Source organism: Bison bison, unplaced genomic scaffold (assembly GCF_000754665.1).
Source record: "Bison bison bison isolate TAMUID 2011002044 unplaced genomic scaffold, Bison_UMD1.0 scf7180017864317, whole genome shotgun sequence".
Taxonomy (NCBI): Eukaryota; Metazoa; Chordata; class Mammalia; order Artiodactyla; family Bovidae; genus Bison; species Bison bison.
In genome coordinates, this window is record NW_011494889.1 from 2,421,479 (window position 1) to 2,437,495 (window position 16,017).

Consider the following 16,017-nt stretch of genomic DNA (forward strand, 5'->3'; position numbering starts at 1 on the left):
AAGCGATCAGTAAACACTTGTTGACTAATTGCTCGTCACATCTCTGGAAATAATCAGATTTAGGACAGAGACTTGGTCCACCGTTTTGATAGGTATTCGTACTTCTGAATCACATTTCCCAGCATGCATCAGACTTAGGGAGGTAAAGTTTTTTTAAATGGACTACAACTCCCGGCATGCCGCGGACTCGCGGAGCGGACTACACGACCCGACAAGCCAGGGCAAAGACTATCCGGAGGCGGGGCGGGGCGGGGCTGGTCGGGTCTCTTGAGCCGGTTTGACGGAAGAAGCGGCGCGGCAGCGGTGGCTGCGGCGGCGGCGGCGGAGGAGGATGGAGGCGGTGGTGTTTGTCTTCTCTCTCCTGGACTGTTGCGCGCTCATCTTCCTTTCGGTGTACTTCGTATCCTTGCCTGAGACGGGCGGAGGCCGGCCTGGGGCCCTCCGTCCGAGGGACCGGGCTGGGGTTGGGCCCGTGTAGGGGCCAGGGCAGGGTCGAGGGAACGAGGGAGGTGGCCGGCGTCGGGCGCGGGTACCCTGGGTGCTGGCACTGCTGGAGGCGAGCTCGGTGGCCCACCTCCGCCCCTCACCTGGGGGGTCCGAGCGGGCCTTACTCTCGAAGCGCCCGGGCCCGGCCTGCCCGCCGCTTCTGCTCCCCGCGACGCCCAGACCCGCTCTGCCATGCGCCAGCACTGGCACTTGGCTTTTCCTTATGGCCCTCGGGGGAGAGAGTCGCGGTTTACTTCTTTTTTGGCCCTCGAGAGAGAAGGATCACGGTTTGTCTTGCAGCTGCCCTGTGCCCGGGCCCTTCGCCTGATGTCCGGGGTCCGGAGAGCGAGGGCCCACGTCCCGGGGGCGGTCTCTCGTGGACGGTCCCGCGCTGAGCTAGGCGGAGACGATTTGGCGCCTCTTGTCATTCTTTGGGCAACTCCCCCGCTGCCTGCCCCTTTGTTCTCGCGGGTTTTAGAACTTGTAGGGAACCTTTCACATCCCCAAGTTGACTCATTTCAAAAGCGAGTGAAGTGTTTCTTTCACGATGCGGTTTTGTAGGGAGTGCTGGGAACGGTTTGTTTTAAAAAACCAGCTACAGCTGATTATTTCTTTGCCCTTGTTGGTTGCATATCTGTAAATTTCAGTATCTACACACGTGATTTAATTCTCCTCGTTTCTCAACTTTAAGTTTTCTCTGTCGGTGCGTGTTTAAAACTTCCGTATTTTGTATAGCCGTTCGCGCTATAGTATTCAAACTGTATTTTCCAGGCTAATAAATGGTCGTTGAACTCTAGAAAGCGTGTAGGGCTACCACTTTGCTCTTGAGGAAGCTTCTAGTCTTAGTTGTCACCCAGTGATGTAATGCACAATCAAATTTTAAGTAATTAAATGTAAACTAAGAAAAAGCATGAGAAACTCTTCATTTTATTTTTTCCCCTTGGAAATTATATGCGTCTCTTTCTGGCAGAATTAAACTGTTTGCCAGAGCATTCTGGCATTAGGACAGTTGTACAGAGTATTTTTCAGTGTGGCTTTATAATTTATTATGGACTGGCAACCTGTCAAAGTGGGATGAGACAAAACTTGGAATCAAGACTCCTTGCTTAGCTAGTTATTTGCTATGCACATTGTTTCACCTCTCTAAGCCTCAGTTGTTGTTTTTTTTAATGGGAAATGTTTACTTTCTAGATAGATGGATGTGTGCACGGTAGAGGTGTGCTAGGCATCTAGCAGCACAATGCGTGCCCGATAGCCAATGCTTAGTAAATGTTGCTCTGCCTTCCCGCCTCACCTCTCACTGAACAGCAGTTTTTGCTTTAACTGATGGTTTCTGATGAGGAGAACCCTGACTTTTTATTAGGCTTGGGGAACTTGAAAGTGCAGCATCCCTTAGTAAGTTTTTGGTGATCTACCTCTCCCGTGGCATAAGAAACTGGAGCTTAAGTTCAGAGAAATGAAACTTGGATTTCTTTTTTTGCAGTTTGGAAAACTAGTCTTAATAATTTAAAATAACCTTGTCTAGGGAATTCCCTGGCAGTTCAGTGGTTAGAACTTAGTGCTCTCACTGCTGGGGACTTGGGTTCTAGCCCTGATCCTGCAAGCCAGGCAGCATAACCAAAAAAAAAAAAAAGCCTTGGCTTACACAAATTTATGTATATAGAAACATATTAGGTGGAGTTTTAGACTTAAACATTAAGGTATATTCAGGATGTGTTTTGATGAAATTCAGCATATTGTATTTTTGAATAGTTGTACAAGCTTAACAGTAGAGCCGAGAGGTAGAAAATCACCAGAGTATACATTTTGTAGGAATGAGAGTTTTCCTGGACTTTGAACCTAGAAGAAAACATGCAGAGAAGGAAAGGGGTGGATATTCAAAATTAGACAGTCGAGAGCAAAGGTGCAGAGACAGATGTGTTCATGGCATTTCTGGGTGATGGAGGAATAGGCCAACTGGAGCAAAAGGTTGAATTTTGGTGGCAGCCGAAGGTCGGGTTTGGAAAGGCTGGATTAGATTCAGTTTGGGAGGGTTTGACAGTTAAGGAGAAAGGCTTTCACTTTTATCCTCTAGGCAATAGTGAGCCATTGACAATTTTTTGACGTAAACAAGGTGGTGTGTTATGAAGATAAGTCTGCAGAGTAGGTTGGAAACAGGAAAGACTGGAAGGTAAGAAACCACTGGAGAACAGGTTCATTTGGATCTGAGTGGGGTGCTAATTGTGGGCTAATTGTGGGCAGGTGAAAGGAGGGATTAATGTGAGTGGCATTATAAAGAAATGATTGACAGAACCTGGTAGCAGTTGATTCTGAGATAATGAAACAGTCCAGAAACAGCTTTCCATATTTTGAGCCTGGACAAATAATGCTTACGTCATTGAGAGAAATAAAACAGATTGGAGGTGAAACAGTTTGGGGAGAAAGTGATGATTCTGATTTTAGCTGTGTTGAGGTAATAGGGGGGACTATCTATATGGAAATGTGTAGAATTTACTTGAGAGCATTTCTTTGTACCTATTTTATTGGACACTTTCAAACATAAAAGTCGTGTAATAGATCCCATGTTTCTGTTATTTCAGTGATTTTTCAACATTTTGCGATTTCTTTCTCATTTTTCTCCCAACTGTTGTGAGGAGGCTGTGGGAGCATTTTAAAGTAAATACACATTCAATGGAAGACTTTTCCTTTTTTGTCTTTCTGTCCCTCAGATTTTTATTTGTGTGTCTATATTTTGTGTTAAGACCCATTTTTTCTGTAAGTCCAGTGTAATATATGTTTACTGTGGAAAGTTTGGTGATAGGGAAAAGTACTGGGAAAACAAACTATCTGTAATCCAACTTTCAAAGCATAAACACTGCTGACTTACGACCATGCTGAATTTATAGTTTTGTGTCCTATTTTTTTCATATCTTAGTTTTCAGATATTTTATGGATATATCAGAAATAAACACTTTTTCTACTGTTGGGAATTAAGGTTTATAACATTTAAACTGTTTATATGGGTCATATTTTCCATTTCTTGTAGCCACTGTTCGACACTTGAGGAATCCTGGTGGAATGTTCTGATATGGATCACATTAGAATTGCACATAATAAGAGGATTATTTTGTGAAAAATAACTTGTTGAAAGAACATAAATGAGAAAATTTAGGTGTCTAATAAATGAGCTTTAAGGAAAGAACTTAATCTTTTCAAGTCAAATCCAAATCTGCCTTGCAACTGGGGTTGCTTTCTGAAACTTACATAGTTATTATAAAAGAAACCTAATAATTCCTTATCTTGATCGTCAGATAATTACATTGTCTGATTTAGAATGTGATTACATTAATGCTAGATCATGTTGCTCAAAATTAAACAAGGTAAGACATGTCTTTCCTCGTTTTTTGACCTTGAAGACAGTTCTCCATTTTCTGTGCTAGAGATTATTATATATAGTCAGCATGTGTGTCTTTGGTATACACCGAGATGTTGGTGGAGCTCCTGTGCTTTGGAATATTTTTAGATCATGAAAGCATACTTAACTTAACTTGAAATTTTGTTTCTTTACTCTTTTTCCTTGTCCCTTTGTCCATTACTCAGACTAGTAAAGGTTCATTATCAGGTAATTGTTTTTGCCTTCTGTGTGGAAACCCTCTCCTTCCTACTCATGGGAAAGAGCTCAGTCTATCTTTTTTTAAATGAAAGATGACCTTTTTGTGGCTGGATGAGAAATTGAATTAGTTGATTTGTTTTCAGACTGTTTTATCTTTAGTATATAATCAAAATTTTATATTGGCAATAAAACTTTGAATTTTCCAGCTTCTCTAAGTATGAGGAAACCAGTTGGTCCTGATTCATTTTATGAGATGAGTAGGCAAAAGTTTTTTGGGTATAAAAGTTCATGTAAAGGGGATTTCCCTGGCGGTCCAGTGGTTAAAACTGTGCTGTGCAGTGCGGCCAAAGAAAAACTTCATAAAATATTTATATATTCAATAAAATACTTTTATTGTATATAAAAATACAGTGCTGAAAAAAAATACAATATTGAGAAACACGTTTTGGCTTGACCTAAAAATTCTCTTGGGTCTTTTCACATCTTCAGCCTACTTAGTTTCTCTGACCCATGAGGGAAATAGAGTTATACTTGAAAAGTTACAATTTCTGGCAAACTATATTCCTCCTCTCCTGTCCTTCCCTTCCTTCTTTCCTTCCAACTTTCCAGAATATGGTTTAATACAATGATAGATTTAAATAAAAGATTGTTTATCTGGTATGCTTTCAGAGTTCTTGTTTTTCCTCAAGATATAATTGAAATATAACATTGATTAGTTTCAGTCCTCCTCATCTTTATTTTTAATTTTTTTAGAATTTAAATTTAAATTAATTAATTAAAAAAAAGTAAAGTCCTCCTGTGTGCCAGGCAGGGTCTTCCCCCTTTTTAAAAAATTGAAGTATGGTTGAATAGGCCTTCTCATCTTTAGAAGAATAATTTTTTACTGAGAGATAAATCCATCTCATATATGTATATGTGTATGTGTGTTTCATATTTCTTGCTTACTCAGTATTTTCAGTGGATATTTTGTGGGCTTTCTTTTACAAAAATAAAAATTTAAATACAAAGAAAAGATTACCTGTGTTCTTCTATTGAGACAGTAAGTCCTTCAATTTGAAGTAGTTTTTTTTTTTTAATGTTTGTTTTTGTGAAAGTTATACTTGCACACAACTAAAGTTAGAGTATTAGAAAGCTCACAGTGAAAACAGCAGACCCTTCCTGACCCTTTAAAATCATATCTGTTTTGCCTTTGAGGGGCAACTGATTTCAACACTTGAACTGTTAATTTTTTTCTGATATTTACATTCATATTTCTCTATGTGCATACAATGCTATTTCTTTCTTTCTTTTTTTTTTTTACTCTACTGCATGGGTTGCAGAATCTCACTTCCCCTACCAGGAACTGAACCCAGGCAGTGAAAGCCCAGAATCCTAACCACTAGGCTGCCAGGGAACTCCCACTACTTCTTGATTTATCAATTTTACACATTATCTATCGACTTCTGAGTCAATATGGTAGATTTTGTTCTTAGGTACCAACTTCTAAACATCACTCCTGTTTTTCTATTTTTGTTTGCAGGTAAGTTCATATTTAATGTTTATATCATGATGTACTATTATGTTTTTTATTGCTGAGCCTTATGGCAGACAGTGATCATATTTTTCTTTCTAATTTTTTTTTTTTTTTTTGGATAGCTTGTCTTTTCAGATAACATCTTTAAAGTCTTTCAGTACTATTTTCTACATGGCTCAAACATAAAATAACCTATCAGTTGTTTTTTTCCAGGTGACATTTCTCCTCAAGACCTCCATCCTCTTGCTATAGTCTGGAGCAGTTGCTCTTAGACCTTTTCACAGCTTCCATCTTGGGACTCCTGGTTGGATCTCCCGATTCTTGGAAATCATGTCTTCTTTTCTCTTGGCTTACTACCTCATTTTGCTGGAGTAGCTTCTTGAGATTCGGTACATGGGAATTAAATTTTTTGAGACCTTGCATGTTTGAAAATGTCTAATCGTTTCCCTTGATTGACAGTTTCTCTGAGTATAGAATTCTAGGTTAGAAAAGACTTCTTTTTTTTCAGAGTTTGCTTGATCAATGTCTTTTAAATTCCAGTGTTGATGAAGTTGGGAAATCTGGTGCATTTTGATTTCTTGTCCTTTGGATGGGATCTTTCTCTCCCCTTTCCCCCCACCCCCACCTCCATCCTTTCCAGAAGCTTTAGAATCTTTTCTTTACCCTTGTTGTTTTTTATTTATTTATTTATGGTAATCCTCAGTGTTTGGGAATTTTGCAGGCTTCTGAGAGGCTCCTTCAGTCTGGTAAATTTTCTTCTTTCTCTGATAATGTCGTCCCTCTCTATTTTCTCTCTTTTCTTTCAGCAACTTGGATTTGCTGGATGTTTTTCTGCTGGGTTGATCTGCCAATTCTTTTTTCTTATTCTTGTCCCTGTAGTTTTTTTTCTACCTTCTTGTAAGATTTGCTGTTTTATCTTCTGAATTTTCTAGTATGTATACAGTTTATGTTGAACTTTTAATTTCTAAGAGCTTTTTGTTCTCTTGGTTCATACTTGACTCTCTATCTCTCTGGGATATTGATTATAGTAGTTTTTGAAATTTCCTTCTACTTCCTACATTATATCTGTTTTTTCCAAGTTCCTTTCTCTTTCTTTTTCCCCCTTATTTCATACTGAGGGCTTTCCTCAGTTTCTGATATGTGGCTTTCTGGTCATACTTTATCATAAAATGCTAAAATACTCATTGGAAGCTCATTGGGTGGTCCAGGCTATTGACTGATAGGTGGACTTCACTGAGGGTGATTGGTTTCTGCCTTTTTTGGGGGTACCTGAAATGGCAGTTTTTTTAGGTGTTTTCTATTGTGCCATTAAGGCACTCCAGAGAAGGATCCTCCAAACTCTTGCCTGGGTGATAACAAACCTTGAGCTAGCATTCTGAGAACAAGTTAGGGGAAGAACACATTGTTAATGAGGGAAGGGAACACAGGACTTGGCTGAAAGTCAGTAAACCAATATACCAGTATAATAAGGTCAAGTGTCACTTCCTGAAACTTTTGTTTTAGGTTTGTGTTTATGTAAAACAAAGTGCAGCCCATAGTAAGAAGTTCAGTTTGAAAGCTACTGCTGCGTGGGTCTGATAACATAGAGGGGAGGAATAGTACCATCAGCTAACATTTATTGAGTGCTTGCTTTGCATGTGGCTTATGTATGTTATTTGGTCTAATTCTCAATAACAACCTCTTGAGGTGTAAGTATTATTATCTCCATTTTACAGATGAGGAAATCATGATTTAGAGAGGGTAGGTAGCTTCTTAAGGTTGCACAGCTAATAGGATAGAGCATGGGTTTTGCTCCAGGTTTGTTTGACTTTGCAGGTTACACATACTGTGTGTATGTGTTAGTAGCTCAGTCTTGTTCCACTCTTTGAGACCCATGGACTGTAGTTCTCCAGGCTCTTCTGTCCATGGAATTCTCCAGGTAAGAACACTGGAGTTGGTTGCCATTATAGCATTATGTTAAATTGGTTACACTTTAAAAATAATTTACATATTAAATTTCCTTGTTGATTGCAAATTAGGTTTAAGGCCCAGAAAATCCCTTCTTGTTTATTTAAAAAAAAAAAAAAAAAGTAGCCAAAAAATACTATCTGAGGGAATAAATTCCCTGGTGGTCCAGTGGTTAGGACTCTGCACTTTTCACTGCGAAGGTGAGAGTTTAATCCCTGGTTGTACAACTAAGATCCACAACCCTCCCAGCAGTGGGCCCCCAACCCCCACCCCCAAATGCATCTGAAATCTAAATGCCGGAGACCTGGGGCCAGTGAGCCTGAGCCTCTGTTACATCAGTGCCTGCCACTGTGTATCTGTGTGACCTTGGGCAAGTTACCTCATCTCTCTTGAGCTTTATTTTCCTCCTTTCTGCAAGTTGGGAGTGCCAGTTTCTGGCTGCATAAATACTAGGTGTTAACTTCCATGAAAAGAAAAGTCTTTAAAAAAAAAACAAAAGAAGAAAGATTTTCTACTCATAGGAGGGGAAGACTATTGGTGAATTGACAGCCTGCCACAGTAGCTCTTGATACATGAGAACTAGAATATTACACAATAAAGAGCATGGATAAGGGCATTGGGTGCTATAGAAGCAATAGTCTGGGATTCTTTTATCCTGGTCCTTTATCATATTTGTTCAACTTTGAACTGATATTGTAAGCTGTTAAAGTACTTTTTTTTTTTTGGTAAATGTGAGATTATTTTCCCCAGGGTTCTGGAGCTTGGAAATGTATAGATAGATACTCTGACTTGAAAGGCAGCATGAATGTGGATATAAACCATCCCAAATTAGAGATTTTAGCACAGATATTGGAAAAGAGAGTAAATAATATTCTGTTTTTTCTCTAGTTGTCATTCATACCTGCTTAGTGAATGAATCTGAACCTATGCTTAGGATAAAATGTAATTAAAGTTTAAGTGCATTATTTTTAAGCTGTGTCCTGATATATTTGCAAGAGGTAAGCAGTGATAGCAGTATGCAAATCTGGGACATCTGAGTCTAAAAATAATCTTGAAATACTAGCTTGGAAGATGTACTCCTTTGATTTAGCTTCAAGTAACATGTACATTCGGAGAAGGCAATGGCACCCCACTCCAGTACTCTTGCCTGGAAAATCCCATGGACGGAGGAGCCTGGTGGGCTGCCGTCTATGGGGTCGCACAGAGTCGGACACGACTGAAGCGCCTTAGCAGCAGCAGCAGCAACATGTACATTTAGGAAGAACACAGCATGAGATGTGATAACTATGTTCTTCCCTTGCAGTGGGTGATTCCAGAATTGGTTGGCCATACTCTTGTCACTGTACTAATGCTCATCTCATTGCACTGGTTCATCTTCCTTCTCAACTTGCCTGTTGCTGCCTGGAATATATATCGGTGAGTACGTTCTGTTTATTGTTTTGTTTAGAGAAAAAAATTTAAGATTTGACAGGTTTCTTTTCTCCAATAAAACATATGCTACTCATAAATGAGAGCAGAACACGTCATTAAATCAGCATACATTTTTATTCACTTTGGTATATTGGGCAAGTAGCAATTTGCATGGCTCAGTCTTGTAGTAAAAACACAAATTTACATGTGTAAGTTAAAAAAATATTTAATGTTGCAATGTCTAAAGACTTGTGAGTTGTTTTTTCCTTATCTACCTTTTTTCTTTATGAATAATGAAAAACCTGAGAATATAAGGTCTTTATTATTTATATCTGCAGTTTTTAATTATAGTGTACACGAAATGCTCTGAAGAAAATTTCATTTTAAATCTTGCATGCTAAATAATGTAAAAATGTTATCCAGATATTCATTTGGGCTACTAGGATTTGAGGGAGAATTTAAGATTTGTGGACCTCAGAGAGCCATTTGCATTTCTCAGAAGCCATAATTGAGAAACCTAATGGTGAGAAACCCAAGGTTGGACTAGAAAAGGCTTGGACATGAGAGAAGGAAGAGGTCATGAACGGTACTAGGTTAGGACATGCATGTTGTGCAGATGGTACAGTGTGAATGCTGAAGCTCAGATGCTTAAACTCACTGATGCTCTCAAAATTACCCAGTTTTCTTACTTGTAAAAGGAATCATTGAGGAAGATTATCATTTGTAATACTGTGTACATAGCAGTATTCCATAAATATGAAGTGTTATATGTTATCAGGAGCCCCATAGACTACACAGTATGTTAAATGCAGTGTCTTCAAGATGTTTTGAGTCTGGGTCTGTGGGAACACTGAATTGAATTGGTCTGGTTTGGGGACTAGGTGTATGCTTTCCATGGCCTTTATCTTCTGTACCGACTTTGTAGCCCTATTCTCCTCCCCCCACTGTGGTCATACCTCCATCACTATAAAAAGTACAGTTCTTATTTGTCAAAACAGTATTTAATTTAATATTTAGATGTAAATTAAATCTAAATAAAATTTATATTTTAATTTAATCTTTTTTTGAGTCATGTAATGTTAGGTACTGCGTTTGTGTCTGAACTATCCATTTATAGTCTTCACTGAAGAAGAGTTTTATTTTACCACAGTAGCATTTATTCTAAATAATTATGTCTTCTTGAAATTGGTCTTTTATGGTAAGTATTGTTTATTTACCTTGCAGATTGAGACACATCTATTGATCAGCAGGAGCATCAAATATGAGTGTTCTATTCTGGGTTTCCCAGGTTGCATTAGTGGTAAAGAATCTGCCTGTGCAGGAGATGTAAGAGATGTGGGTTCTATCCCTGGGTCAGAAAGATTCCCTGGAATAGGAAATGGCAACCCACTGTAGTATTCTTACCTGGAGAATCCCATGGATAGAGGAGCCTGGTGGGCTAGTCCATAGGGTCACAAAGAGTTGGTCATGACTGAAGTGGCTTAGCATACATTCTGGATGTAGAATCTCTCTTTAGTGTCATCTGTGAAATGGGAATAATGTTTGACACTACTCTTCTTATAAACACGTTGTGAAGGTGAAGGGAATTGCATTAATTAATTTAGAACTTTGTAGATGAAGAAGTTGCTAAGAACTTGATCAAGTTGGTTTGGTCTTTGCAGCTCCTTTCACTTGTCTCAAGGAAGATGGCTATAGATATTACTGATTCAGTAGTTTTCTACAAAAAGTGAGTAAAAGGGTCTTAGTACATAAAATATCCTTCTCTAGAATATTAGTGGATTTGTTTCAGAGAGCAGAAATTATACCAAAAATTAATAGTATTGTATCTTTCAAAGGAAAACTTAAGTCATGACCTGTGATATCATTATAATACCCTGTCAGTATATGGTCTGAATATGACTGATTCATTTTTAAAGTTTGATTATTACTGGTTACTTATTTTTCAGTGTATATGCTGATGGTTTGATTTTCTTTCTAATGTATGTACGTCCTTTAATTTATCAGGTACATTATGGTGCCAAGTGGTAACATGGGAGTATTTGATCCAACAGAAATACACAACCGAGGGCAGCTGAAGTCACACATGAAAGAAGCCATGATCAAACTTGGCTTCCACCTGCTCTGTTTCTTCATGTATCTCTACAGGTGAGTTTACAGTCCTCTTGGCATTTCCCCGGATGCCATGCCTGCTTTTGATGGGTGAGATATTACTATTCTGTGAGATTTTATTTGGACATTGCAAAACTTTTGGGAGTTATGTGAGTTTCTTGTGACTTAGGTAGATTTTTTTTATATGTCATGTCATTGAATCAGCATTCTGTCTGACCTGCAGTAGAGTTACTCCATGTTATTAGTTACTCCTTAGCTGTGGAGGCTGTCCACAGGCTTAAAACTGTCTTTGCTCTTCTTTCCCTGCCCTAGTGTCCAGTTATGAGGTCTTACTGCCTGTTTTAAGCATTTCTAAATGTACTCCCAGAGACTTTCCCACTCATGGGTCTTCTGGGAGTCAGACCACTGACAGCAGTTCTCAACAACTTTTATCCATACTGGGCTGATCTTTCTTGGTGTTCGGGAATTTAGATGTGATGGCCTTCTCTCCAAGATGCAAGTGGTCTGTTCTGGTAAGATAGCATCAGTCTTCCAGTTAGATTGGAAGTAAGAATTAATATGAAGGATTAGCTGTCAGACACTGCAAGCCTTATGCTATCCTGTTTTAAAATTAAATTTATTACCTAAAGTTTTAGAGATAATATGCCACTTCTTTCCTTACCCATTATAGATCCATAGGATAGACCAAAGAATAGAAAAAAAAATTGTCATGCGTGTGTATGATTTGGTTAAGCCTTTAAGAGGCTAGAAGTCAAGGCTTAACTTTTGTATCCAAGCATAATTATATCATATTTGTTTTCCTGAGGTAAATTTTAATTTTCACATGGGCATAAGACTAGTGGGAAAAAACTTGTACTGAATTAAACTCCTGTCACTCAAAAGAGTCCTAATAATTAGAAATTGTACATAGATAAGAATTTCTAAAAATTGCTATTTTCTGAAATAGCTTAGAAGTCAGAGCCATTTTAGCCTCTGCCTGAAAAAGCAGGCTTCCTAAAATTCTTTTGCTGTGCTGATTCCACCCACTAGCATAAATTAGGTTGAAATTAGAGTTCAGATGGTTTCCTTTTTACTATTTTATTTGCTTTCCTATATTTTAAAAAATAGGACCAAAAAAGCACAGTAGTATCAGTTTCTGGTTCTCATACTCTAACTTATTGCTCATGTGTTTAATTTTTAATCCTAGCATTAAAGATGCAAAGATCCTAGCATAAAGCATAAAGAGCAAAGAAGTTTAATACTAAGAATACAATGATACATCTATTCTCATTTTTATTACTTTTAAAGTCAAACCATATGAAGGTATCATTACCATCATATATGTTCCCTTCTGTTTGTCAGAGGCAAAAAGCAAGGTGGTTATCCTTTCTTCATCCTCCTCTCCCCTCCAGGTTTTATGTTTTTGGAGAGTAAACTAGAGTGGATGCCTCCTGAGTCTTGATAACATGAGCTTCTGGAGACATCTAGGGGCACAGCCAGTATAGTTACACTTCCGGGTGTAAACAGGATTAGGGATGAATGAAATGAAATAATGAAATAAAAGATAGGCAATGAAATAAAAGATAGGCAACCTATAAAACTGGTTTGACTGAGGAGCTGCATTCTTCAGTGAATGCGTCCTTTTTCTTTCTTTCCCCTTCCTTTCCCCTTCCCTTCTTATCATTTTTAGCCATGGTGCTATTGCCTTATTCCTTGGCATTTCCCTGTAGCCCAGGGATTCAGGATGGAAGAGTAATTTTCTCTTAGCTTTTGGTTGTTGTCTTTAAAAAGTGTGTATAATTCTGAATCACCAATTTCTAATGTAGGGATTTATGCTGCTCCTTCTGGATCACCTGCCACCACTTGCATGGTGCGTTGCACCAGGGCACCTTGTGGACACTTGGGGTTTGTTAGATAGAATTAAAGGGAAAAAATGCCCATCTTCTATAGAGATTGGTGGAATCTATGCCTTTGGAGTTTGTTGGGTACTAATCTGGTGGAAGCTACTACTTCCTCATGGTGTGACCCAGGGCAAGTTTCTTACCCTCTCTGTGCCTCAGTTTCTTCATCTGAAAATGAGATAATAATAGTATCTGCCTCGTGGGATTATGATACAGATTAAATGAGATAATGCATATAAAGCACTTTGGTTTTTGCTGATCTCTAGTAAACTCTAAAAAACACATTAAAAAATATTAGTTATTACCATTAATTTGTGCTATGCAGTGCTTACTCTTAGTTTTGTTAAATTTGGACAACTAATCACTTTTAGCAGTAGTAATGTAAGGGTATTTCTGTGTTTTTTAGTCATTTGATCTCAGAGCAAGGGTGATTCCTGTTAAAAATGATAGTCTTGTTACTCTTGTTAAATGTGATGGTTTTAATGGAGTATTTATTGAGTGATCACCACATGTCAGACACTGCATTTGATACAAAGGAGCAGCACAGAATCCCTGTGTCGGAGTTGGGACCCTGCTGATGGCAGTATGTGGGTGTCACCTGGAAAATGAAAGTGGACAGGAGCTGAGGCATGTAGAGGCGATAGAGCTCTGGAAGGAGGCCTGGCCACTGCTGGGGGCTGAGAGGCCGGCTTCTCAGAGGAGGTGCCAAAGCTGGGGGTCATGAAGCCTGAGAGTAATGTAGGGTGTGAGAGGAGGGGTTCCAGGAGTAGGAACAACATGTGCAGAGACCTCCATAGAGAATTGAAGTTTGTTCCCTGGATATAGCCTGTTTTTCCTCAACTATAGTCCAACGTTGGTTTTAGGTTATACTCCCCACCCTCGCCTCTACCCCAGGTTTCTTTCTTTCCTTCCTTCTTTCTTGAAACATAAGAGCCTCTTGGTGCCCCAAAATAGATCTTCTTCCCTTTAGGTATTGCTTTTTGCCCAAATGAGTGTCACCTGGTGAGCCTTAGGGCTGCAGGTCTGTACAGAACAGACTCTGTAGGAACATTCCTAAGGAAACGTTAGTAACATGACTTTCTTCTCTCCACAGTATGATTTTAGCTTTGATAAATGACTGAAGCTGGAGCAGCCGTGGTTGAAGTCAGCCTACACTACAGTGCACAGTTGAGGAGCCAGAGACTACTTAAATCATCCTTAGAACCGTGACCATAGCAGTATATTTTTTCCTCTTTGAACAAAAAATATTTTTGCTGTATTTTTACCATATAAAGTATTTAAAAAACATGAATTGAGTTTTTGTAGCTTTCTGGTTCTCAACTTTAGCCTGAACCCCCACCATGTGAAGGTGTGTTTCATCATCTGTATATAGAAGACAGTTATTTGTATGCAGGAAGAGGACTCATTCCAGCCTTGCATGCCAAAGAGTAAAGGACATGCTGTAAACGGAAAGTGTAATAGATAAGCAAGGTGGCTCTTCAGGTCAAGAGTGCAAAACCATATTGTTGTTAGTCTGGGCAAAGGAGGAAAGAAACTAAACTACCCTTTTGCCTATATTGTGGCAGCTTCCTATATTTCACATGGTTTACAGATTTATGGGACTGTAAGCCAAATATCTTTTCATAAGAATGTTAAAAATGACATTTCAAAAAAATATATATTTCTTTGCTGAATTTGTGAAGCCTTATAAGCCATTACAGGTACAATGTAATTCCTGCCTATAGAAAGGAAAATAAGCCAAAACAAATTTTATCAAGAGCTTTCATTTAAAAGCCACTGCCTCCACAATCACCCTCGAACACATACACTCTCACTGGCTCTTGCTGGATCTTGGTTTTGTATTCTAATTGATCTAATTATATTTGATCTCTCTGATATGTCTTTTAATGGGTTTGGAGAGGTGATTTGGTAGAAGATGCTCATCAGGTTAGATGCAGGAGTAGCTGGTCATTCAATGTCAGTGAAATTGATCCTGTCGCCAGTCTGCTTGGTGCCTGACTGATACTTCTGTCCTGCTGCACTGACCACTTTGTCCATGTCATGACATAGCAATATCTAACCAAACTCGGTTCCTTGGAGTATTTGTCAATTCTTGCAGTTGTTGAGAGAAGTTAACTTCTTAGGTTCTGTTTGCCAGGTGAAGTGAACCTCGCATTTTATTCTCAGTTCTTTGTGTTTTAATGTCTCTTAGGCGCTGGTATTTAGGCGAAACATAGCTGTGTTTTACAACAGAGTCCAAAGAGATTCTTCAGTCTGTGGAGGCAGAATTGGTTAGCCAGATAAGTTGTATGGTCACCAAATATCAAATGTTGCATGTCTTTCCAGCCTTGGACTAGGCTTGGCAGAAGCCAGAGAGCCACTAAGCAAAACTCTCTTTATGGACAGACCCACATTTTGAGGATGGTGGTATGCCCTGTCCACACGTGAAAGGAAGGGTGAATGGTAGCAAAGTAAACTTGGTTCTTTTGGTCTGCAAGTCTCAGAATTTGCTCCTTGGGGTTATCTTGTATTTCTTCCAGGCAAAGAGCCAAGGAGCTGTAACACAGAAGTTAGTTTGTTTGCATCCCTCTTACCTTTTCTTTCTTAGGCACCTTCCTGTTTAAAAAAAACTGTCACTTAACTGGCTGTATCCCTAACTTCCAGTGCCTCTAAATGTTCTGCTCAAGCTTTTAAAGCAGTGAAGGTGTTGGAAAATTTTAGAACTGAGAGATAAATAAGCTACTTCAGGAAGCTCAAAGGTAGTGGAGGACTGTTGAACAAAATGTTTTACCTTCTCAAATATTCTTTTTTAAAAAATGCCAATATTCACAATGTTGTTAGTTTCATATCTATAGCAGTGATTCCATTTTTATTTTATTCCATTATAGTTTATTACAAGGTATTGAATATATCAAGTATTCCCAGTAACCAAAATAGAAACTCCATGTAGTTGAGAGCATCTGGCTGTCAGTTTGCATGTCGTCGGGCACAGAGCAGAGGCTGAGCAGATCAGAAAGTTGCCTCGTTTACAGCAAGACAGGAGCTCTTTACTTCTGAAACATTAACTGTGGTTAAAAGCAAAACCACCTTTCTTCTATTGC

At 38.9% G+C, this 16,017-nt stretch overlaps 1 protein-coding gene across 2 annotated transcripts; it reads left to right on the forward strand.

The window, feature by feature from the left end:
* The first annotated feature begins 250 nt into the window (after window positions 1-250).
* CNIH4 (cornichon family AMPA receptor auxiliary protein 4) lies at window positions 251-14,228 on the forward strand. 2 transcript variants are annotated; one of them, XM_010852848.1, is made up of 5 exons: window positions 251-400; window positions 3,777-3,845; window positions 8,842-8,954; window positions 10,953-11,093; window positions 14,031-14,228. In XM_010852848.1, the coding sequence occupies exons 1-5, from the start codon at window positions 332-334 to the stop codon at window positions 14,056-14,058; spliced, it is 420 nt and encodes a 139-aa protein (XP_010851150.1). In that variant the 5' UTR covers window positions 251-331; the 3' UTR covers window positions 14,059-14,228. The 2 variants fall into 2 exon arrangements, with proteins under 2 accessions (XP_010851150.1, XP_010851151.1); XM_010852849.1 differs by lacking the exon at window positions 251-400 and adding an exon at window positions 5,805-5,980.
* The last annotated feature ends 1,789 nt before the right edge of the window (window positions 14,229-16,017 follow it).